Source organism: Eurosta solidaginis, chromosome 4 (assembly GCF_040869045.1).
Source record: "Eurosta solidaginis isolate ZX-2024a chromosome 4, ASM4086904v1, whole genome shotgun sequence".
NCBI lineage: Eukaryota > Metazoa > Arthropoda > Insecta > Diptera > Tephritidae > Eurosta > Eurosta solidaginis.
In genome coordinates, this window is record NC_090322.1 from 13,791,935 (window position 1) to 13,817,659 (window position 25,725).

A 25,725-nucleotide genomic window follows, 5' to 3' on the forward strand; every position below is an offset into this window, starting at 1 on the left:
GATCCGGTCCTGCACAGAAGTTTGGCGATCGTGCGAGAGATATGCGGACATCAGCCGGATTGTTTGACCCTGTAGCTCGAGGCTAATACAGGTAAAATCCTCGTCGCTAAAAAGAGATAGTAAAATAAATACTAGATTTTTCTTTACTAGAATACAAGATCTGATTCTACTGTCACGGGCGGTGTCACCAGCCGGTAGTCCTTAGAAAAGAGTCCACAGACCTTGCTGCCAACGACCCAAGGCTCCTGGACTAGAACGACGTCCACATACGTTGTGCTGAGGCGTAAGATTAGGGCAGCCGAGGCTGCCTTAGAGTGGTGTTATCTTAATCTTACTACAATCTTTCTTGCCAATTTGATAGTGAAAATCTATTTTTTTCTGCATAATTTTAGGCGCCTAACTTTTCTTAACCTATCTTGTATTTATCACTGCATAAGAGCTATCTGCAGGATACGATGTTATTTGTGATTGATATTATATATTTTGCTTTCAATTGTATCTTGAATGGCTTAGCCTCTTACGGAAGCGAAGTTGATTAAGAAGCTCTTCTTCATCAAGAGATTTTGCTTTCATTTGATTCTGTAAATTTCATAGTAAAAATCATTTTTTGTGCATAATTTTAAGATTAACTTTTACTAATCTATCTTTTATATATTACGGCATTTGCTATATAAGAGAGTCAGTAAGTCAGATTTTCCTAGAATAAGTAAATTATTCATGTTTTTCTTTCAACCGAATTTTGAATTTCTTTATTCAAGTACCATCATTCATGAGGAAACGAAATTGAATTTGCAAAATCATCTTCTTTAATAGGTTTTAGTTTGCTTTGCATACTTTTAGGTGCGCAGCTCTCATTTGTCTTTACTATTTGACAAAACCCTTAACATAAAATACGATTAATGTCAAAGACTATGCTTTAAATTTAGAAAAGTTTAATAAAGAAAGTCAAAAAGCAATCGCACAAAAGTTTTTCTTAAGTTTAAGCTTTAAAACAACAATTCAAGTTCTGTTAGTTCATAATAATTTGTTAAAAATTTAAACTCAGCCAAACATAAATATTAATTTAAGATTTGTTTTGAATATTTGCGCATTAAATTTGCTACAAAATATTCAGCTCTTATTTATATTTATATGCGTCTTAGCACACAAATGGCATTTCAATTTAATTATACTTAATTGTTTAGGGCAATTTTGCAAACTTCGATTGTAGCATACATTTAGGCAATATGAGCACAAGCAAACTAAAAATGACTGTAAAATTTATGATAATAAGTTTTAATAATTAAATTATTTAAATAGCATCAGCATTAATATTTCTGAAAACAAACTTATACAAATACATTTTTAAATGCCTGAAAGTATGCTATATAAAATAAGTTTTTTTTTGTGATTTACGCATGCAATTTAATAATCCAACAATTTCATAGCAATTTGCGCTTAAAATAAAGTTTTATGTTTGCAACAAAAACGAGATATAAAACAAGTAATGCAAATTGTGTAATATGTTTCAATCAATACACACATACACAAGCCACATTTTATAAAAAAAAAAATCATATTTATTTTAATAATGCAAATGTAAAAAGCGTGATTTAATTAATATTTATATACATTTAATGACAAAATGTTTTGCCGATGAGAGTGCGCATAGGCGTTGTTTGCATAGAGAATCCCACTTGTTTGTTGCATCATTGTTCCAGCCTAAATGTATGCAATATCGAATTACGCAGCATGTCGCTACACAATTACTGATGTGTTTTTTGTGCTGCATTAAGCATACAGTTTTTTTAAATCGTAAAAGCTATATAAATTTGTTACTGAAGACGAAACGTTTTAATTTTTAATAATATACAAATTTTCGAATGCTGGGGAGACTATACAGCAATGTTGACAAAGATTGCATACAACTAGGCGCAATGTCGAAATTTTGAAACATCATTTGTAGAAACCAAGACAAAGCCTCTCCGTAGCAAAAAGTTTACAAAAAGTATCAATGTTGTTGTTTTTGTGGTTCTTGTAACCGAAAGGACTGAGGGATTGTGGTGGATGTTGGCAGTCTTTTGCCAGAAATGAAACCGATACGCTGTTACTAGTGCCCTATGGCAACATTCCGACTGCATACGGGATGATAACGTTCGACTTCTTGAACTGCAAAGTTTGTGGACTTCCCCGAAAGAATAAGGGAGTGTGGCGAATGTGTGCAATCTCTTGCAAGACTTGAAACCGGTACGCGCCAGTACTAAAATCTTCTGGTACCAGCTCGACTGCTTCGTGGACGATTTTGTTCGACCCATCGATTTTTTGGGTATGTGAACTTAAGTGTCTCTGTAGACAGGCATACATACCGCAATACTGCGAGTTTTAACTCCAAACATGATGCTGGCAAAACGACAGCTGATAGGAACATCTGCAGAAATCGGAAACGTTTCGCCACCTCGGTATAATACAATGCTGTATACAGAGACACAGCGACTAAAATTACTCTCTACAAGTAGCTCAAATTATGGAGTGTTCGAGGGAAAAGTTCTCCGGTAGAGTATCGATGGAGGTATAAAGATGAGCTGCATAAGCTTTACACAGATCTGAAGATAGTAAAGCGAATTAAAGCCCAAAGGCTAGGTCCAGTGATACGACTGGACGAAGACGCTCCGCCCAAGAAAGTATGTCAGTCGACACCAGGGCCTAAAAGCTGAGGAAGGGGCATACCCCCACTGCGTTAGGAGGAGCAGGTGGAGGAAAACTTGACCTCCCTTGGTGCTCTCATTTGGCGTCAGTTATCGCGAAACAGGGATGATTGGCGTGACTTCTTACGAAATGGCCAGATTCGCCAAGGCGGTTGAGCATAAATTAATGATGATGTTGATGTATATAGGGCCAATTTAGGATAGACAACTTACAGACATTATTACCGAGATTTTCAAAGACACATTTTTACCACCTCCAGCTAACGCTATTCGCCACTTTATTTGACAGATTACTAAACAATTCCTGTCAAATAAAGTGACAAGCGGCGTTAACCGGAGATAGTGATCTAAAGGAAAATAATTCAAGCACACATATTTACGCTCCGCCGTTGAGCGCCCTTATCTGCCGCCAGCGCAGGTTATTAATAGAATTGTTTTATAAATAAAAGCAAAAAATTATAATATTCACAATTTTTTTATTTGTACAGATCACAATGTAAACAACTTTTAATGAACCTCTCTTTTTATATCACAAGAGTTTTATGAGATTTGCACATCTGCTGAAAAGCATATCACCACCTCCTTACCATATACTGCACTTATGCTGCGGATTCATTTCACTGTGCGCATCACATTTATAAGCCTTAGCAAATTCTTCGAAGTTGCCCACAACATGATTGACACGCACACTATGTCCATCGTGCAAGCTGTTCGCCTCAGTAGCACCGGCGCCACACCAAGTTTGCGCAAAACTTAGAAAGAACAACTTCAGCTGCTCCGTCGTTAGCGTTGAATTTTCGCCACCGCCCAGCGCATGCTTGTAAGTTTCAAAAGCGAGGCGTAAGCCCTCAGTATCTGCTATATTCTCATTCACTTTGAGTTCACCATCTTCGTAGCGTTCATTGAGATAGCAACTTGATTTACTACCAAATCTTATGATCGCTTTAACGCCCCAATTACCAGCCACATTGCCACTTTTATCATAATTCAGACCATCATAATCGAAACCGTGCATTAATTCATGCGCAATAATATAAACAAAGCTGCCATATATTTTGGCTGTATCAAGACAAGTATCAAATAATGGTGCGCGCAAAATGCCCACAGGTAATTCGATAGCATTCTGCTTTAGGCGATAGTAGGCGTTTACATCTAGGGGACCATAGTTGTTGTAGGCAATCGGCTTACTACGCCCTGTCAGCAATGTTTCTAACATGTCATCAAACTCTTGTTGCGTACGCCAACGCCAAAGTGTCATTAGATTTGCATCGTAGTTTTCACTGAGTTTCACAGTTGACGGCAAATGATCTTTACTGCTAGCGTTGGCTTGCGGCAAAATTAGGCGCATTGCGCGTAACTTTTCCAAACCTAACACTTTGGTGAGCGCATCACGTTCAAACACGTTAGTGGCATTCAACATGCGTTCGAATTGCAATTTTAGCACTGAAAATATATCATTCAACGCGTTTTGAGTATGCGTCATATGCGCGTCAGCCTCACCAACGTATTCAGCGCGCTGCAGGTGTACAAATATTTCTGTGAGCTCTGCTGGTAGAAATGAATGTAACTGCTGTAGACAATGATCGCGCTGCTCTTGATAGCTATCCTCATCGTGCAGGCGTACCTCAAAATGTGCGAGAAATTGCACTAACAAATACTTGCCTAACAAATCGGGTTGGGTGCGCTTTAGTAGTGTGCACAGCTTGCGTAAATAAGGTACATCTGCCACTATTAATAAGCGTTGTTCGTAATCTGCAGGCAGTTTATCGTTTATATCACGCAGCAGTTGCTGAAAATATTTGCGGAAATTTAATTCTGGCAACTCTGCTTGGAGTGCCGCTAGCGTTTGTGGCTCGCGCAGCAACACCAACCGCTCGGTTTGTACCAACTCAAATAAAAGTTTTTCAAATCCCACCACTTCTGCGGCAATAGCTTGGGCGCGTTTAATGCGCACTCCTAAATCCAATATCAAATACTTCACATAACGTTTGTACATATACTCGGAATCATCATCGTACTGCAGCGCGTGACGCGTTGGTTTGAGTAAATTAAAAGCTGGCGCTGATATGTAGAAAATTTTTTGCTCCGCTTGCTGCCAGTTGGTATTGACCAGTAGTTGCCATAGTGCTTGTACGCCATAACGCCGCAGCTCACTACTCAGGTAGACGCTCCAACCGAGTGTATCGTTTGCTGGTTCTGCAAGCTAACAGGGATTCAATATTGGCCAATCGCTTATGCGTCGCAATTCGTCGGTATAAGCGCTTAACGAGTCTGACTCTACATCCAAATGCAAACGCTCGCTGCCGCTTTGCTCACCAGTCACCCGCTCGAGGCAAGCGCTGAAAAAACGCACTGCATTTTCGTCGCTTCGACGCAATTCAGTGTGTGTGCCATTTCGTAGCATTTCTTGTTTTTCTAACAAATACATCAGTAATTGTTGCTTGTTGTCTGCCTTGACAGCGGTTAAGGTATCGCGCGCACCGCGTGCTCTCAATAGATATGGCGCGCGCCAATTGCCGCAAGCATATTCATGAAAATCATCACAAGGCCACGCTACTTCATCTATATAGCTGTACATGATGTCTAGTTGACTTGGCCAGTAGTCTGCGGCACATTTTTTGACAGTGGTGGTAGGCGCGCTGGTAGGTTTTATATTTGCTGTTGTAATTCCAGCTGTTTCGTCCTCCAATGTGGCACCTGCTTTTTTGTGTACTGCACTTTGTCCACGTTCCACCAGCACAAGCACTAAAAGCGAAAATAAGAACGCGCGCCGCGTAATTTTTCGCATTTTCGACAACATTTCTCTTTCAAGCAAGATTTTCCACTAAATGTGACTACTTTGTTCTTAATTTTTTTTTTTTTAAATCTCACAAACGCGCAGCTGATAAGCACTGTTCAACGATTGCTTTATTTACGTGTTTCTGATGAGCGCTTTGAGATTTTGCAAATTATTTTTTTATTTTAACGGAGAGATGATTATCGCCAAGCTGCGCCTCAAAAGAATTTTTCAATATGTTTTCACTGATATATATGATCTTTGAATTTGAATAATAACAAATTTTAAATTGAATCGATTAATATACAAATAAATATTATACATGCATTTTATTATCGGAACTTCCTTGATCTTAGCCTCGATTATAGACAACTAAGATGCATAGACTGATTAAAGGTAAAAAAAGGAACATTTGTGAAAGTTTAGGCTAAAAATTTTGGAATTTCTTAATTTAAAGAATTTAGAATGAGCTTAAAAGCTTATCAAATTCTCGTACCTCATCTTGAATCTCTACTTACTTATTCTCTAATAAAATTATAAATAAAAGTGCGCATTGCAAATGTGTACTAGAAATGTTCTTAAGCTTTGGCCAGCAAATTGTTCTTTAGAAATTGAAAAAAAGTTATTCTAAAAATGGATTCTAAACTTAAGTTTAGCACGTATGTAAGTAATAAATTTTACGTACTAGAATTTAAATATAAAGACTAAAACTAAGGCTAGCGCCATTTAAGATAGAATTTTTAGGGAAACATGGAAAATGAAGTACATGGTCAATAACATTTCCAGTACTAGTAAATTAGATTTTAGTACCTAAATTTCAAATAATATATAATTGCAGATGCTGAGTAGTAAGGACCTTACTAACAAATTTTCAATGCTAAGGTTATTTGGTAATTTACATGTTAACAATATTTTAGTACTAACTAAATTTTTTTTTCTGTAAACTGCAAAGGCGAACTGGTATGCTTTTAAGAACACCTAGCCTGGAAAAAACTGTTCTCTCTATTGCAAATTTTAATACCACGACAAAATTTTATTAAGTTTTAGAACAAAGCTTTAGTACTACTTCGTATAAATATTCCTTGTATTATATTCGTACGCAAGCGCTTTAGAAATTGAAAAAAAACAGTACATGAAAAGAAGCCAACACGTAGGTCTAGAACGTTGTGTACTAAATTTTTAGTAGCGGAGTTTAAACCAAAAACTAAAACTCTGGCTAATTTTATTCGAGACACAATTTAAGCAAAAAACTGGAAAAAGTATTACACATACATTTAAATTTCTTAGTACTCGCAAATTAGATTTCATTAAAAAAAAAAAATGTAAGGCGCGATAACCTCCGAAGAGATCTAAGGCCGAGCTTCTCTTCCAATTTGCGTCGTGCTCCTCTTGATTTTTCCATACAAATTGGCCGGACGGGACCTACATGTTTTATGCCGACTCCGAACGGCATCTGCAAGGCAGATGAGTTTTCACTGAGAGCTTTTCATGGCAGAAATACAATCGGAGCGCTTGCCAGACACTGCCGAGGGGCGACCCCGCTTAGAAAAATTTTCTTCTAATTGAAAAATCTTAGTTCTAAAATTTTGATGTTGCTTTGCCCGGGAGTTGAACCCAGGGCATACGGTGTGATAGGCGGAGCACGCTACCATCACACCACGGTGGCCGTCAAAATATTATTTTTGAATATTAACTGCACATGCTAGTTACTAAAAGCCTTGGCAGCAAATTTTCATTGCTTAGGTTGTAAGATACGTTTTTGGAACTAACATGTCAGTAATTTTTTAGTACTTACATAATTTTTTGTATTTAAAATGCAAAGGCAAATCGCAACGCCTAAAGAAACATTTAAGCTCAAAAAAACTGTTCACTCGAAATGTTAGTGCGTGAAATTTTTTGTTCCCAAATTTGTTAGTTCAAGAAGTTTAAGTAATCTTTCCTGCATTTTGGCATAGGGAAAGATACATTTTTTGAAAAGGACTAATGTGTTTAGTAAACACTTTCTTCATGCCAGTTTTAAGTACTTACTTTATGATGATACTAGCAGACCCGTCAGACGTTGTTCTGCCCTAAATTTGGCCTATCTACATAAATTTTACTAAGCTTTTTCCATCTAACTCTGCTCCCCCCTCACTTTTTCCTAATCTTTTAATTCACTCCTCCCTCCGTCTTTTTCGCTTCATCTCCATCTTCGTCCCATTCTATCTCTTTCTCAGTCTCCTTCTCTATTTTTTCTTCTCTCAAGTTTTTCTCCTTCTTCTTCATTTCTTATTGCCAGTCCCAGAGGGTGGTATGTATTTTGTTCCAGTCCCATTCCGAGTCTCAGTCCCAGTCCCAGTCCTAGTCCTAATCCCAGTCTCAGTCCGTCTCTGGTATACTTCCCGGAAAAAAGCCATCGTAAATACTAATATAGGCAAATTTATATACGAAATTTCAGGCAAATCGAATAGGACGTATGTAAATAGGTATGTGGGTATTTTTAATTCTTGTCTTTATTTCGGCTTCGCATGCGTATTTATCAGTTTTGCCAGGTTGATGCGACTAAAGCGAGTATCACAATGAACTTTAGAGGTCTCAGCAACAGCTTTCATTTTATATCCATAATACACACACATTTGGCCTATATCTCGAGACCCTAGTCACTCAGCGATGTAAAACTTACTCTGTATTATAGCACACATCAACAGCTTCAATTTGATACCCATAATATAGAAACACATTCTAGGTGTATCCGGGTCCATGTTCCGGCTATACCTCGAGACCCTAGCCTCCAAATTGTATGAAAATTATCCTGTGCTATAGCACTCATCAACAGCTTTCATTTGATATCCATCTTGTATAAGCACATTCTAGGGTACCCGGGTCCACGTTTTCGGCTATATCTCGAGGGCCTTGCCTCCCAGTTGTATGAAAATTATCTTGTACTATAGCACTCATCAACAGCTTTCATTTGATATCCATATTGTATAAACACATTAAAGGGGTACCCGGGTCCACGTTTTGGGCTATATCTCGAGACCCGAGCCTCCCAGTTGTATGGAAATTATCCTGTACTATAGCACTCATCAACAGCTTTCATTTGATATCCATATTGTATAAATATCCAATATGCTCACAAAATTTCATGAGAATCGGTTCAGCCGATTCGGAGGAGTTAAGCCTCTAAAACCGTGACAGAAGAATTTTATATATTAGATTATATATTATATTATAGATGCTGACGTTGGTCTTTTGTTAAATTTTCAACTCTTGCTACTAATCGTAAGTACTTAACTTTTTTTTATCTTTATGCTTAAATATATCAGTACTAAAAAAAAATGTGCTAAAAAATTTTAGTACCAATTTTTTTTATAATTTTTCGTCACTTTTTGGCGGCATTGTAAAACGCAAATATTATTGCTTTGTGTTTTATATTAAAATTTGAAACTTATTTTACTCGTTCAATATATTAGCACTTCAATATGTTGTATAAAAAATTGTCTTTTTACCTGCCACTAATTACAGATAAATTCATAAATAAACACTTTACCGCAGCTACAATAATTTTAACAAGTATGGAAGGTTAAGTTCGGGTGTAACCGAACATTACATACTCAGTTGAGAGCTATGGTGACAACATAAGGGAAAATAACCATGTAGGAAAATGAACCGAGGGAAACCGTGGAATGTGTTTGTATGACATGCGTATCAAATGAAAGGCATTAAAGAGTATTTTGTGAGGGAGTGGGCCATAGTTCTATAGGTGGACGCCATTTAGGGATACCGCCATAAAGGTGTATCAGGGTTGACTCTAGAATTTGTTTGTACAATATGGGTATCAAACGAATGGTGTTAATGAGTGTTTTAAAAGGGAGTGGGCCTTAGTTCTATAGGTGGACGCCGTTTCGAAATATCGCCATAAAGGTGGACCAGGGGTGGCTCTAGAATGTGTTTGCACGATATGGGTATCAAATTAAAGGTATTAATGAAGGTTTTAAAAGGGAGTGGTGCTTGTTGTATAGGTGGTCGCCTTTTCGAGATATCGCCATAAAGGTGGACCAGGGGTGACCCTAGAATTTGTTTGTACAATATGGGTATCAAAAGAAAGGTGTTAATGAGTATTTTAAAAGGGAGTAATCCTTAGTTCCATAGGTGGACGCCGTTTCGAGATATCGCCATAAAGGTGGACCAGGGGTGACCCTAGAATTTGTTTGTACAATATGGGTATCAAAAGAAAGGTGTTAATGAGTATTTTAAAAGGGAGTAATCCTTAGTTCCATAGGTGGACGCCGTTTCGAGATATCGCCATAAAGGTGGACCAGGGGTGAACCTAGAATTTGTTTGTACAATATGGGTATCAAAAGAAAGGTGTTAATGAGTATTTTAAAAGGGAGTAATCCTTAGTTCCATAGGTGGACGCCGTTTCGAGATATCGCCATAAAGGTGGACCAGGGGTGACCCTAGAATTTGTTTGTACAATATGGGTATCAAAAGAAAGGTGTTAATGAGTATTTTAAAAGGGAGTAATCCTTAGTTCCATAGGTGGACGCCGTTTCGAGATATCGCCATAAAGGTGGACCAGGGGTGAACCTAGAATTTGTTTGTACAATATGGGTATCAAAAGAAAGGTGTTAATGAGTATTTTAAAAGGGAGTAATCCTTAGTTCCATAGGTGGACGCCGTTTCGAGATATCGCCATAAAGGTGGACCAGGGGTGACCCTAGAATTTGTTTGTACAATATGGGTATCAAAAGAAAGGTGTTAATGAGTATTTTAAAAGGGAGTAATCCTTAGTTCCATAGGTGGACGCCGTTTCGAGATATCGCCATAAAGGTGGACCAGGGGTGACCCTAGAATTTTTTTGTACAATATGGGTATCAAAAGAAAGGTGTTAATGAGTATTTTAAAAGGGAGTAATCCTTAGTTCCATAGGTGGACGCCGTTTCGAGATATCGCCATAAAGGTGGACCAGGGGTGAACCTAGAATTTTTTTGTACAATATGGGTATCAAAAGAAAGGTGTTAATGAGTATTTTAAAAGGGGGTAATCCTTAGTTCCATAGGTGGACGCCGTTTCGAGATATCGCCATAAAGGTGGACCAGGGGTGACCCTAGAATTTGTTTGTACAATATGGGTATCAAAAGAAAGGTGTTAATGGGTATTTTAAAAGGGAGTAATCCTTAGTTCCATAGGTGGACGCCGTTTCGAGATATCGCCATAAAGGTGGACCAGGGGTGACCCTAGAATTTTTTTGTACAATATGGGTATCAAAAGAAAGGTGTTAATGAGTATTTTAAAAGGGAGTAATCCTTAGTTCCATAGGTGGACGCCGTTTCGAGATATCGCCATAAAGGTGGACCAGGGGTGAACCTAGAATTTTTTTGTACAATATGGGTATCAAAAGAAAGGTGTTAATGAGTATTTTAAAAGGGAGTAATCCTTAGTTCCATAGGTGGACGCCGTTTCGAGATATCGCCATAAAGGTGGACCAGGGGTGACCCTAGAATTTGTTTGTACAATATGGGTATCAAAAGAAAGGTGTTAATGAGTATTTTAAAAGGGAGTAGGCCTTAGTTCTATAGGTGGACGCCGTTTCGAAATATCGCCATAAAGGTGGACCAGGGGTGACTCTAGAATGTGTTTGTATGATATGGGTATCAAATTAAAAGTATTAATTAGGGTTTTAAAAGGGAGTGGTGGTTGTTGTATAGGTGGTCGCATTTTCGAGATATCGCCATAAAGGTGGACCAGGGGTGACCCTAGAATTTGTTTGTACAATATGGGTACCAAAAGAAAGGTGTTAATGAGTATTTTAAAAGGGAGTAATCCTTAGTTCCATAGGTGGACGCCGTTTCGAGATATCGCCATAAAGGTGGAGCAGGGGTGACCCTAGAATTTGTTTGTACAATATGGGTATCAAAAGAAAGGTGTTAATGAGTATTTTAAAAGGGAGTAATCCTTAGTTCCATAGGTGGACGCCGTTTCGGGATACCGCCATAAAGGTGGACCAGGGGTGACTCTAGAATTCGTTTGTGCAATATGGGTATCGAACGAAAGGTGTTAATGAGTATTTTAAAAGGGAGGGGGCCTTAGTTCTATAGGTGTTCACCTTTTCGAGATATCGCCATAAAGGTGGACCAGGGGTGACTCTAGACTTTGTTTGTACAATATGGGTATCAAATGAAAGGTTGTAATGAGTATTTTTAAAAGGGAGTGGGCCTTCGTTCTATAGGTGTTCGCCTTTTCGAGATATCACCATAAGGGTGGACCAGGGGTGACTCTAGACTTTGTTTGTACGATATGGGTATCAAATGAAAGGTGTTAATGAGTATTTTTAAAAGGGAGTGGGCCTTCGTTCTATAGGTGTTCGCCGTTTCGAGATATCGCCATAAAGGTGGACCAGGGGTGACTCTAGAATGTGTTTGTACAATATGGGTATCAAAAGAAAGGTGTTAATGAGTATTTTAAAAGGGAGTAATCCTTAGTTCCATAGGTGGACGCCGTTTCGAGATATCGCCATAAAGGTGGACCAGGGGTGACCCTAGAATTTGTTTGTACAATATGGGTATCAAAAGAAAGGTGTTAATGAGTATTTTAAAAGGGAGTAATCCTTAGTTCCATAGGTGGACGCCGTTTCGAGATATCGCCATAAAGGTGGACCAGGGGTGAACCTAGAATTTGTTTGTACAATATGGGTATCAAAAGAAAGGTGTTAATGAGTATTTTAAAAGGGAGTAATCCTTAGTTCCATAGGAGGACGCCGTTTCGAGATATCGCCATAAAGGTGGACCAGGGGTGACCCTAGAGTTTTTTTGTACAATATGGGTATCAAAAGAAAGGTGTTAATGAGTATTTTAAAAGGGAGTAATCCTTAGTTCCATAGGTGGACGCCGTTTCGAGATATCGCCATAAAGGTGGACCAGGGGTGAACCTAGAATTTGTTTGTACAATATGGGTATCACTAGAAAGGTGTTAATGAGTATTTTAAAAGGGAGTAATCCTTAGTTCCATAGGTGGACGCCGTTTCGAGATATCGCCATAAAGGTGGACCAGGGGTGACCCTAGAATTTGTTTGTACAATACGGGTATCAAAAGAAAGGTTGTAATGAGTATTTTAAAAGGGAGTAGGCCTTAGTTCTATAGGTGGACGCCGTTTCGAAATATCGCCATAAAGGTGGACCAGGGGTGACTCTAGAATGTGTTTGTATGATATGGGTATCAAATTAAAAGTATTAATTAGGGTTTTAAAAGGGAGTGGTGGTTGTTGTATAGGTGGTCGCATTTTCGAGATATCGCCATAAAGGTGGACCAGGGGTGACCCTAGAATTTGTTTGTACAATATGGGTGCCAAAAGAAAGGTGTTAATGAGTATTTTAAAAGGGAGTAATCCTTAGTTCCATAGGTGGACGCCGTTTCGAGATATCCCCATAAAGGTGGACCAGGGGTGACCCTAGAATTTGTTTGTACAATATGGGTATCAAAAGAAAGGTGTTAATGAGTATTTTAAAAGGGAGTAATCCTTAGTTCCATAGGTGGACGCCGTTTCGAGATATCGCCATAAAGGTGGACCAGGGGTGAACCTAGAATTTGTTTGTACAATATGGGTATCAAAAGAAAGGTGTTAATGAGTATTTTAAAAGGGAGTAATCCTTAGTTCCATAGGTGGACGCCGTTTCGAGATATCGCCATAAAGGTGGACCAGGGGTGACCCTAGAATTTGTTTGTACAATATGGGTATCAAAAGAAAGGTGTTAATGAGTATTTTAAAAGGGAGTAATCCTTAGTTCCATAGGTGGACGCCGATTCGAGATATCGCCATAAAGGTGGACCAGGGGTGACCCTAGAATTTTTTTGTACAATATGGGTATCAAAAGAAAGGTGTTAATGAGTATTTTAAAAGGGAGTAATCCTTAGTTCCATAGGTGGACGCCGTTTCGAGATATCGCCATAAAGGTGGACCAGGGGTGAACCTAGAATTTTTTTGTACAATATGGGTATCAAAAGAAAGGTGTTAATGAGTATTTTAAAAGGGGGTAATCCTTAGTTCCATAGGTGGACGCCGTTTCGAGATATCGCCATAAAGGTGGGCCAGGGGTGACCCTAGAATTTGTTTGTACAATATGGGTATCAAAAGAAAGGTGTTAATGGGTATTTTAAAAGGGAGTAATCCTTAGTTCCATAGGTGGACGCCGTTTCGAGATATCGCCATAAAGGTGGACCAGGGGTGACCCTAGAATTTTTTTGTACAATATGGGTATCAAAAGAAAGGTGTTAATGAGTATTTTAAAAGGGAGTAATCCTTAGTTCCATAGGTGGACGCCGTTTCGAGATATCGCCATAAAGGTGGACCAGGGGTGAACCTAGAATTTTTTTGTACAATATGGGTATCAAAAGAAAGGTGTTAATGAGTATTTTAAAAGGGAGTAATCCTTAGTTCCATAGGTGGACGCCGTTTCGAGATATCGCCATAAAGGTGGACCAGGGGTGACCCTAGAATTTGTTTGTACAATATGGGTATCAAAAGAAAGGTGTTAATGAGTATTTTAAAAGGGAGTAGGCCTTAGTTCTATAGGTGGACGCCGTTTCGAAATATCGCCATAAAGGTGGACCAGGGGTGACTCTAGAATGTGTTTGTATGATATGGGTATCAAATTAAAAGTATTAATTAGGGTTTTAAAAGGGAGTGGTGGTTGTTGTATAGGTGGTCGCATTTTCGAGATATCGCCATAAAGGTGGACCAGGGGTGACCCTAGAATTTGTTTGTACAATATGGGTACCAAAAGAAAGGTGTTAATGAGTATTTTAAAAGGGAGTAATCCTTAGTTCCATAGGTGGACGCCGTTTCGAGATATCGCCATAAAGGTGGAGCAGGGGTGACCCTAGAATTTGTTTGTACAATATGGGTATCAAAAGAAAGGTGTTAATGAGTATATTAAAAGGGAGTAATCCTTAGTTCCATAGGTGGACGCCGTTTCGGGATACCGCCATAAAGGTGGACCAGGGGTGACTCTAGAATTCGTTTGTGCAATATGGGTATCGAACGAAAGGTGTTAATGAGTATTTTAAAAGGGAGGGGGCCTTAGTTCTATAGGTGTTCACCTTTTCGAGATATCGCCATAAAGGTGGACCAGGGGTGACTCTAGACTTTGTTTGTACAATATGGGTATCAAATGAAAGGTTGTAATGAGTATTTTTAAAAGGGAGTGGGCCTTCGTTCTATAGGTGTTCGCCTTTTCGAGATATCACCATAAGGGTGGACCAGGGGTGACTCTAGACTTTGTTTGTACGATATGGGTATCAAATGAAAGGTGTTAATGAGTATTTTTAAAAGGGAGTGGGCCTTCGTTCTATAGGTGTTCGCCGTTTCGAGATATCGCCATAAAGGTGGACCAGGGGTGACTCTAGAATGTGTTTGTACAATATGGGTATCAAAAGAAAGGTGTTAATGAGTATTTTAAAAGGGAGTAATCCTTAGTTCCATAGGTGGACGCCGTTTCGAGATATCGCCATAAAGGTGGACCAGGGGTGACCCTAGAATTTGTTTGTACAATATGGGTATCAAAAGAAAGGTGTTAATGAGTATTTTAAAAGGGAGTAATCCTTAGTTCCATAGGTGGACGCCGTTTCGAGATATCGCCATAAAGGTGGACCAGGGGTGAACCTAGAATTTGTTTGTACAATATGGGTATCAAAAGAAAGGTGTTAATGAGTATTTTAAAAGGGAGTAATCCTTAGTTCCATAGGAGGACGCCGTTTCGAGATATCGCCATAAAGGTGGACCAGGGGTGACCCTAGAGTTTTTTTGTACAATATGGGTATCAAAAGAAAGGTGTTAATGAGTATTTTAAAAGGGAGTAATCCTTAGTTCCATAGGTGGACGCCGTTTCGAGATATCGCCATAAAGGTGGACCAGGGGTGAACCTAGAATTTGTTTGTACAATATGGGTATCACTAGAAAGGTGTTAATGAGTATTTTAAAAGGGAGTAATCCTTAGTTCCATAGGTGGACGCCGTTTCGAGATATCGCCATAAAGGTGGACCAGGGGTGACCCTAGAATTTGTTTGTACAATACGGGTATCAAAAGAAAGGTTGTAATGAGTATTTTAAAAGGGAGTAGGCCTTAGTTCTATAGGTGGACGCCGTTTCGAAATATCGCCATAAAGGTGGACCAGGGGTGACTCTAGAATGTGTTTGTATGATATGGGTATCAAATTAAAAGTATTAATTAGGGTTTTAAAAGGGAGTGGTGGTTGTTGTATAGGTGGTCGCATTTTCGAGATATCGCCATAAAGGTGGACCAGGGGTGACCCTAGAATTTGTTTGTACAATATGGGTACCAAAAGAAAGGTGTTAATGAGTATTTTAAAAGGGAGTAATCCTTAGTTCCATAGGTGGACGCCGTTTCGAGATATCCCCATAAAGGTGGACCAGGGGTGACCCTAGAATTTGTTTGTACAATATGGGTATCAAAAGAAAGGTGTTAATGAGTATTTTAAAAGGGAGTAATCCTTAGTTCCATAGGTGGACGCCGTTTCGAGATATCGCCATAAAGGTGGACCAGGGGTGAACCTAGAATTTGTTTGTACAATATGGGTATCAAAAGAAAGGTGTTAATGAGTATTTTAAAAGGGAGTAATCCTTAGTTCCATAGGTGGACGCCGTTTCGAGATATCGCCATAAAGGTGGACCAGGGGTGACCCTAGAATTTGTTTGTACAATATGGGTATCAAAAGAAAGGTGTTAATGAGTATTTTAAAAGGGAGTAATCCTTAGTTCCATAGGTGGACGCCGATTCGAGATATCGCCATAAAGGTGGACCAGGGGTGACCCTAGAATTTTTTTGTACAATATGGGTATCAAAAGAAAGGTGTTAATGAGTATTTTAAAAGGGAGTAATCCTTAGTTCCATAGGTGGACGCCGTTTCGAGATATCGCCATAAAGGTGGACCAGGGGTGAACCTAGAATTTTTTTGTACAATATGGGTATCAAAAGAAAGGTGTTAATGAGTATTTTAAAAGGGGGTAATCCTTAGTTCCATAGGTGGACGCCGTTTCGAGATATCGCCATAAAGGTGGGCCAGGGGTGACCCTAGAATTTGTTTGTACAATATGGGTATCAAAAGAAAGGTGTTAATGGGTATTTTAAAAGGGAGTAATCCTTAGTTCCATAGGTGGACGCCGTTTCGAGATATCGCCATAAAGGTGGACCAGGGGTGACCCTAGAATTTTTTTGTACAATATGGGTATCAAAAGAAAGGTGTTAATGAGTATTTTAAAAGGGAGTAATCCTTAGTTCCATAGGTGGACGCCGTTTCGAGATATCGCCATAAAGGTGGACCAGGGGTGAACCTAGAATTTTTTTGTACAATATGGGTATCAAAAGAAAGGTGTTAATGAGTATTTTAAAAGGGAGTAATCCTTAGTTCCATAGGTGGACGCCGTTTCGAGATATCGCCATAAAGGTGGACCAGGGGTGACCCTAGAATTTGTTTGTACAATATGGGTATCAAAAGAAAGGTGTTAATGAGTATTTTAAAAGGGAGTAGGCCTTAGTTCTATAGGTGGACGCCGTTTCGAAATATCGCCATAAAGGTGGACCAGGGGTGACTCTAGAATGTGTTTGTATGATATGGGTATCAAATTAAAAGTATTAATTAGGGTTTTAAAAGGGAGTGGTGGTTGTTGTATAGGTGGTCGCATTTTCGAGATATCGCCATAAAGGTGGACCAGGGGTGACCCTAGAATTTGTTTGTACAATATGGGTACCAAAAGAAAGGTGTTAATGAGTATTTTAAAAGGGAGTAATCCTTAGTTCCATAGGTGGACGCCGTTTCGAGATATCGCCATAAAGGTGGAGCAGGGGTGACCCTAGAATTTGTTTGTACAATATGGGTATCAAAAGAAAGGTGTTAATGAGTATTTTAAAAGGGAGTAATCCTTAGTTCCATAGGTGGACGCCGTTTCGGGATACCGTAATTAAGGTGGACCAGGGGTGACTCTAGAATTCGTTTGTGCAATATGGGTATCGAACGAAAGGTGTTAATGAGTATTTTAAAAGGGAGGGGGCCTTAGTTCTATAGGTGTTCACCTTTTCGAGATATCGCCATAAAGGTGGACCAGGGGTGACTCTAGACTTTGTTTGTACAATATGGGTATCAAATGAAAGGTTGTAATGAGTATTTTTAAAAGGGAGTGGGCCTTCGTTCTATAGGTGTTCGCCTTTTCGAGATATCACCATAAGGGTGGACCAGGGGTGGCTCTAGACTTTGTTTGTACGATATGGGTATCAAATGAAAGGTGTTAATGAGTATTTTTAAAAGGGAGTGGGCCTTTGTTCTATAGGTGTTCGCCGTTTCGAGATATCGCCATAAAGGTGGACCAGGGGTGACTCTAGAATGTGTTTGTACAATATGGGTATCAAAAGAAAGGTGTTAATGAGTATTTTAAAAGGGAGTAATCCTTAGTTCCATAGGTGGACGCCGTTTCGAGATATCGCCATAAAGGTGGACCAGGGGTGACCCTAGAATTTGTTTGTACAATATGGGTATCAAAAGAAAGGTGTTAATGAGTATTTTAAAAGGGAGTAATCCTTAGTTCCATAGGTGGACGCCGTTTCGAGATATCGCCATAAAGGTGGACCAGGGGTGAACCTAGAATTTGTTTGTACAATATGGGTATCAAAAGAAAGGTGTTAATGAGTATTTTAAAAGGGAGTAATCCTTAGTTCCATAGGAGGACGCCGTTTCGAGATATCGCCATAAAGGTGGACCAGGGGTGACCCTAGAGTTTTTTTGTACAATATGGGTATCAAAAGAAAGGTGTTAATGAGTATTTTAAAAGGGAGTAATCCTTAGTTCCATAGGTGGACGCCGTTTCGAGATATCGCCATAAAGGTGGACCAGGGGTGAACCTAGAATTTGTTTGTACAATATGGGTATCACTAGAAAGGTGTTAATGAGTATTTTAAAAGGGAGTAATCCTTAGTTCCATAGGTGGACGCCGTTTCGAGATATCGCCATAAAGGTGGACCAGGGGTGACCCTAGAATTTGTTTGTACAATATGGGTATCAAAAGAAAGGTTGTAATGAGTATTTTAAAAGGGAGTAGGCCTTAGTTCTATAGGTGGACGCCGTTTCGAAATATCGCCATAAAGGTGGACCAGGGGTGACTCTAGAATGTGTTTGTATGATATGGGTATCAAATTAAAAGTATTAATTAGGGTTTTAAAAGGGAGTGGTGGTTGTTGTATAGGTGGTCGCATTTTCGAGATATCGCCATAAAGGTGGACCAGGGGTGACCCTAGAATTTGTTTGTACAATATGGGTACCAAAAGAAAGGTGTTAATGAGTATTTTAAAAGGGAGTAATCCTTAGTTCCATATGTGGACGCCGTTTCGAGATATCCCCATAAAGGTGGACCAGGGGTGACCCTAGAATTTGTTTGTACAATATGGGTATCAAAAGAAAGGTGTTAGTGAGTATTTTAAAAGGGAGTAATCCTTAGTTCCATAGGTGGACGCCGTTTCGAGATATCGCCATAAAGGTGGACCAGGGGTGAACCTAGAATTTGTTTGTACAATATGGGTATCAAAAGAAAGGTGTTAATGAGTATTTTAAAAGGGAGTAATCCTTAGTTCCATAGGTGGACGCCGTTTCGAGATATCGCCATAAAGGTGGACCAGGGGTGACCCTAGAATTTGTTTGTACAATATGGGTATCAAAAGAAAGGTGTTAATGAGTATTTTAAAAGGGAGTAATCCTTAGTTCCATAGGTGGACGCCGTTTCGAGATATCGCCATAAAGGTGGACCAGGGGTGACCCTAGAATTTTTTTGTACAATATGGGTATCAAAAGAAAGGTGTTAATGAGTATTTTAAAAGGGAGTAATCCTTAGTTCCATAGGTGGACGCCGTTTCGAGATATCGCCATAAAGGTGGACCAGGGGTGAACCTAGAATTTTTTTGTACAATATGGGTATCAAAAGAAAGGTGTTAATGAGTATTTTAAAAGGGGGTAATCCTTAGTTCCATAGGTGGACGCCGTTTCGAGATATCGCCATAAAGGTGGACCAGGGGGACCCTAGAATTTGTTTGTACAATATGGGTATCAAAAGAAAGGTGTTAATGGGTATTTTAAAAGGGAGTAATCCTTAGTTCCATAGGTGGACGCCGTTTCGAGATATCGCCATAAAGGTGGACCAGGGGTGACCCTAGAATTTTTTTGTACAATATGGGTATCAAAAGAAAGGTGTTAATGAGTATTTTAAAAGGGAGTAATCCTTAGTTCCATAGGTGGACGCCGTTTCGAGATATCGCCATAAAGGTGGACCAGGGGTGAACCTAGAATTTTTTTGTACAATATGGGTATCAAAAGAAAGGTGTTAATGAGTATTTTAAAAGGGAGTAATCCTTAGTTCCATAGGTGGACGCCGTTTCGAGATATCGCCATAAAGGTGGACCAGGGGTGACCCTAGAATTTGTTTGTACAATATGGGTATCAAAAGAAAGGTGTTAATGAGTATTTTAAAAGGGAGTAGGCCTTAGTTCTATAGGTGGACGCCGTTTCGAAATATCGCCATAAAGGTGGACCAGGGGTGACTCTAGAATGTGTTTGTATGATATGGGTATCAAATTAAAAGTATTAATTAGGGTTTTAAAAGGGAGTGGTGGTTGTTGTATAGGTGGTCGCATTTTCGAGATATCGCCATAAAGGTGGACCAGGGGTGACCCTAGAATTTGTTTGTACAATATGGGTACCAAAAGAAAGGTGTTAATGAGTATTTTAAAAGGGAGTAATCCTTAGTTCCATAGGTGGACGCCGTTTCGAGATATCGCCATAAAGGTGGAGCAGGGGTGACCCTAGAATTTGTTTGTACAATATGGGTATCAAAAGAAAGGTGTTAATGAGTATTTTAAAAGGGAGTAATCCTTAGTTCCATAGGTGGACGCCGTTTCGGGATACCGCCATAAAGGTGGACCAGGGGTGACTCTAGAATTCGTTTGTGCAATATGGGTATCGAACGAAAGGTGTTAATGAGTATTTTAAAAGGGAGGGGGCCTTAGTTCTATAGGTGTTCACCTTTTCGAGATATCGCCATAAAGGTGGACCAGGGGTGACTCTAGACTTTGTTTGTACAATATGGGTATCAAATGAAAGGTTGTAATGAGTATTTTTAAAAGGGAGTGGGCCTTCGTTCTATAGGTGTTCGCCTTTTCGAGATATCACCATAAGGGTGGACCAGGGGTGACTCTAGACTTTGTTTGTACGATATGGGTATCAAATGAAAGGTGTTAATGAGTATTTTTAAAAGGGAGTGGGCCTTCGTTCTATAGGTGTTCGCCTTTTCGAGATATCGCCATAAAGGTGGACCAGGGGTGACTCTAGAATGTGTTTGTACGATATGGGTATCAAATTAAAGGTATTAATGAGAGTTTTAAAAGGGAGTGGTGGTAGTTGTATATGTGAAGGCGTTTTCCAGATATTGACCAAAATGTGGACCAGGGTGACCCAGAATATCATCTGTTGGATACCGCTAATTTCTTTATATATGTAATACCTGCCACGATTTTAAGGGTTTTTTATTTCGCCCTGCAGAACTTTATCATTTTCTTCTACTTAATATGGTAGATGTCACAACCATTTTATAAAGTTTTTTCTAAAGTTATATTTCGCGTCAATAAACCAATCCAATTACCTCACCATGTTTCATCCCTTTTTTCGTATTTGGTATTAGAATTATGGCATTTTTTTTAATTTTTCGTAATTTTCGATATCGAAAAGTGGGCGTGGTCATTGTCGGATTTCGTTCATTTTTCATACCAAGATAAAGTGAGTTCAAGTAAGTACGTGAACTAAGTTCATTAAAGATATGTCGATTTTTGCTCAAGTTATCGTGTTAACGGCCATGCGGAAGGACAGACGAACGACTGTGTATAAAAACTGGGCGTGGCATCAACCGATTTCGCCCGTTTTCACAGAAAACAGTTAACATCATAAAATCTATGCCCCTACCAAATTTCAAAAGGATTGGTTAATTTTTGTTCGACTTATGGCGTTAAAAGTATCCTAGACAAATTAAATGAAAAAGTGCGGAGCCACGCCCATTTTGAAATTTTCTTTTATTTTTGTATTTTGTTGCACCATATCATTACTGGAGTTGAATGTTGAGATAATTTACTTATATACTGTGAAGATATTAAATTTTTTGTTAAAATTTTACTTTAAAAAAAAATTTTTTTTAAAAGTGGGCGTGGTCCTTCTCCGATTTTGCTAATTTTTATTAGGCGTGCATATAGTAATAGGAGTAACGTTTCTGCCAAATTTCATCATGATATCTTCAACGACTGACAAATTACAGCTTGCAAAACTTCTAAATTACCTTCTTTTAAAAGTGGGCGGTGCCACGCCCATTGTCCAAAATTTTACTAGTTTTCTATTCTGCGTCATAAATTCAACTCATCTACCAAGTTTCGTCGCTCTATCTGTCTTTGGTAATGAATTATGGCACTTTTTCGGTTTTTTGAAATTTTCGATATCGAAAAAGTGGGCGTGGTTATAGTCCGATATCGTTCATTTTAAATAGCGATCTGAGATGAGTGCTCAGGAACCTATATACCAAATTTCATCAAGATACCTCAAAATTTACTCAAGTTATCGTGTTAACGGACGGACGGACGGACGGACGGACATGGCTCAATCAAATTTTTTTTCGATCCTGATTATTTTGATATATGGAAGTCTATATCTATCTCGATTCCTTTATATATGTACAACCAACCGTTATCCAATCAAACTTAATATACTCTGTGATCTCTGCTCAACTGAGTATAAAAACCTTAAAACACATTTTGCAGGACCTCAGTTAAACTTTTTTTTACTACTGAAACTATGTAAACAGAAAAAAACAAAAACAAAAAAGTTAGCTATAAAAAACCCAGACAACCCAGTTGAGTTTAAAAATAAATTCAGCACAAATCGTGGGGTGGCTGCGCTGCGTCATGCCGCACGTGGAAAACCAACTATTTTTTGCAGGACACATAACATAAATATGCATGTATTACTAGGATTATGAGTAGCTATGTATATACGCCTCCGTACAAAAAAAGTCACAACAATGCTTGGTCAACCATTGGGTTATAATGCTTAATGTTAATTTTTACGAGTTATACAGCTGGTGAAATGGTTACGAGTGTTAGCGAGTGCGAGTGAGTTGAAGGACAATAAAGGACAGCCACTTATTGTATGTAGGTATGTGTGTCTATATATAACATTGTCATACTGACCACAACATACATATATCGACATTGTAAACTGTTGCATGTTTCAGCCACTTCACCAACCCAAAAGCGCTTACGACGGCTAGAACTACGCAAACAATAATAAATTTATGTGTACATACCTTTAGCTATGAACATTTAACAAGTATCTATGTATGTGTGTGCAATGCATGTATCTGTTGACCAAATATAGTAAAGTTAAATTGTGCGATTTTATAAATGACATTTATTATTGTTGGGCTTGTTGCGCGCGCGTAAATGCCATCACCTCACTGGGATGTTAAATAAATAAATTTGTATATGCAAGTAGTTGTGTGTGTGTGTGTGTGTGTGTTATGTGACAGCGTGAATGAAAATGTTGCAATAATTGCAAATGGTAATAAAAATTAATGTAAATTTGTTTTGTCTACAATAAATACTAGCTGCAAAAAAATTAGTATAGCAAAAGAAAAGAAAAAGTTACATTAAAAAGAACTTTCGAGCTCTAGGCCACACAGATATATGAGTAATAAAAATTAATTTTTATGAATGAATAAAAGTGAAGCTTTAGTCGAAAACATTGTGTACTAAAATTTAGAACAAAACAGTTTTGTGCTAAATTTTAGTACACAATTTTTTCGACTAAAACTTTTTTTAAAAAAGCTTCTCTTTAATTATTTTCCGATTGAATTTTAATATCTTAAAGAATTAAGTAAGTTAAAAAATATAAAGATAGATAGTTTGTACTTAATTTTGCTATGCAGCATAGTCACGAGTACTTCCATTAATAACACAAAAATTTGTTTTTAAATAATTTCACTCTGCTTCGCTAAAAAATATCTTTTTTTAACATATATGGTTTTTTACACAACTTAATAAAAGTACGTCACAATTTTTACAGAGTTTTCAATATAAAGTTTTACTCTGTATAAAAAAAATCTTTGTAAAATCAGCGGATTTACATATTTGTACTAAAACTTGCTTTTAATGAAAAAATTATTTTAGTAAAATGCACGAAATAAAATGATTGAAAGTTAATGTACTAAAACTATGTGACACAAAATTCGCATCTAAATTTTTATTTATAGCTTTAGTTATTTTAAATTTTCAGACTTTTTACGTCGTACAATTTTTACTACTCAAATTTGTTGGTACCAAAATCATATTAGAACTAAAATTTACTAATCAATTACGCATACCACCTTGTTAATTCGCTGTGTTTTACTATAATCAGGGAAGTTGGAAAAACACCATAACGTTTTGTACTAAAAATATGTTGGTAGAAACTTAAGAACTAGTTGCATTCATCGTCGCAAATATGTACTACAACTCTCAATAAAAAAATTCTTTCCATGGTGTATGAAAATTTTTAATTAGATAAGGTTGAAGAAGTTTGCTTGCTCAGCGGCCAAGCTAGAGACATCTATCGGAAAACCAGTACCTATGTTTTAAAAATATGTAAATTTTTAGCTAAAACCTTTGAATCTAAATTTAGTATTAGAAAATGGAAATGTCTCGATGATACGGAAAATTTTGAAAAATAAACATTTTTTTTAATTTTAGTACAATTTTTTGTACATATTACTTATACTTAAAAAAGTCACGAAATAATTGTGAGTACTAAAAACTTCTCTCAAACAATGCGCCTAAAACACTTGCTAAAGTTACTTTAGTTGTTAAAAATGTATTTTTGCTAACATTTTAGTTATGTTTAACTATTTCTTACGATCTGCGGAAAACATAACTTTTTTTGACAATATATATATAGCTTGTGCTAGATGTTTTAAAAGCTCGCTTGTTTAACTGCTCCGTATTTGAACAAAAGTTTTGTCGACAATTTGATAAATCCGTGTTTTGCTTTAAATGCAAAAAGGTACACATTTGTATGTGACTCTTAAACAAAAAATTTAGTACAAAATGCTTAAATCAATGCTGCGGGTACGGAATATGATAAATTTTGTTTCGGCAAAAACAAATTTAAGCTCATAAAAAATTTATGTACTAAAATGTAGTATTTAATTATAATTGGACTGGAACTCAGTTTAGCTTTAAAACGTTGCGTTCAAATTAGGTACAAGCAAGGAGTGTTCAAATAGAGTGTAAAGTTTGGTACTCAAAGTTAGTGCAACCTCGTTTTTTTAATTGATTACTAAAATGTAGTACTAAATTTAAGTGCTAAATTTTTTTTTTGAAACATGTAGTGCTAAAACGTAGTATGAGAATAAACAACTAAAACTGAATACTAAAATTATTTATACACTTTTAGTACTTAAAGTTTTGCATACTACAATGTATATAATGCTTGACGTTAAATTGAATGCTAAAATTTAGTACTAAATTTAAAAGCTAAAATTGGTGTCAAGAATTTAGTGCCAAAATTTAGTACTAAGGTTAAGTGCTCCAATGTGTATTTAATTTTTAGTGCTAAAATCAAGTATAATAATTTATTACTAAAATTGAATACCCAAATTTAGTTTACAAAATTTAGTACTTAAGGTTTTGCATTTATCTTTTGTAGGATCTACTTATGCATAACACAAAAAACAAAATATTTTCAGTTAATTTAAGGGAAGAACCTAACAAATTGACGTACTTAAAAAGACTTGACAAAAGTTCGCATCCTTCACTCGAAGATTCTTACGGTTGCTGCCTATGTAAGATTCCCTTCTATTTTTTAATTATTTGTAAGCATTAGTTAATAAATTTAAGTATCCACATAGTGGACGATGGCAAGAAAACGGCAGGGGAAGAGCGCTACTCGCTTATGTCTGTAAAGATTGTAACAGATGAGTTTGATGGGAAAATGAAATAAGCCAATTGTGATTTATCAACGACTGTCAGCAAAGGAAGCTCACAGTGAGCTTTAGTGAATGAATCTTCTAACTGATACAGAAATATCTGTGTGTGTTTAAATTTTGTTCAGAACTAATTGTAAAAGTTCTGGACGTCTTTTGAAGAAAATCTTGTAGAGACTTATAAAATTTAAGTACATCTTGTAGCACCTATGAAACGGATGAGAGACTCATTTTTT

At 37.6% G+C, this 25,725-nt stretch overlaps 2 protein-coding genes across 2 annotated transcripts in view; one reads left to right on the forward strand and one right to left on the reverse strand.

The window, feature by feature from the left end:
- The window catches only part of Pde9 (phosphodiesterase 9), a 341,755-nt gene that overhangs the window by 285,795 nt on the left and 30,235 nt on the right, over positions 1 to 25,725 (forward strand). The gene's annotated exons all lie outside the window — the stretch shown is intronic.
- Nep6 (Neprilysin 6) lies at positions 3,149 to 5,700 on the reverse strand. Its single transcript, XM_067778621.1, is given in 1 exon segment — positions 3,149 to 5,700. A coding segment is annotated over 1 exon segment (2,217 nt). The 5' UTR covers positions 5,485 to 5,700; the 3' UTR covers positions 3,149 to 3,267.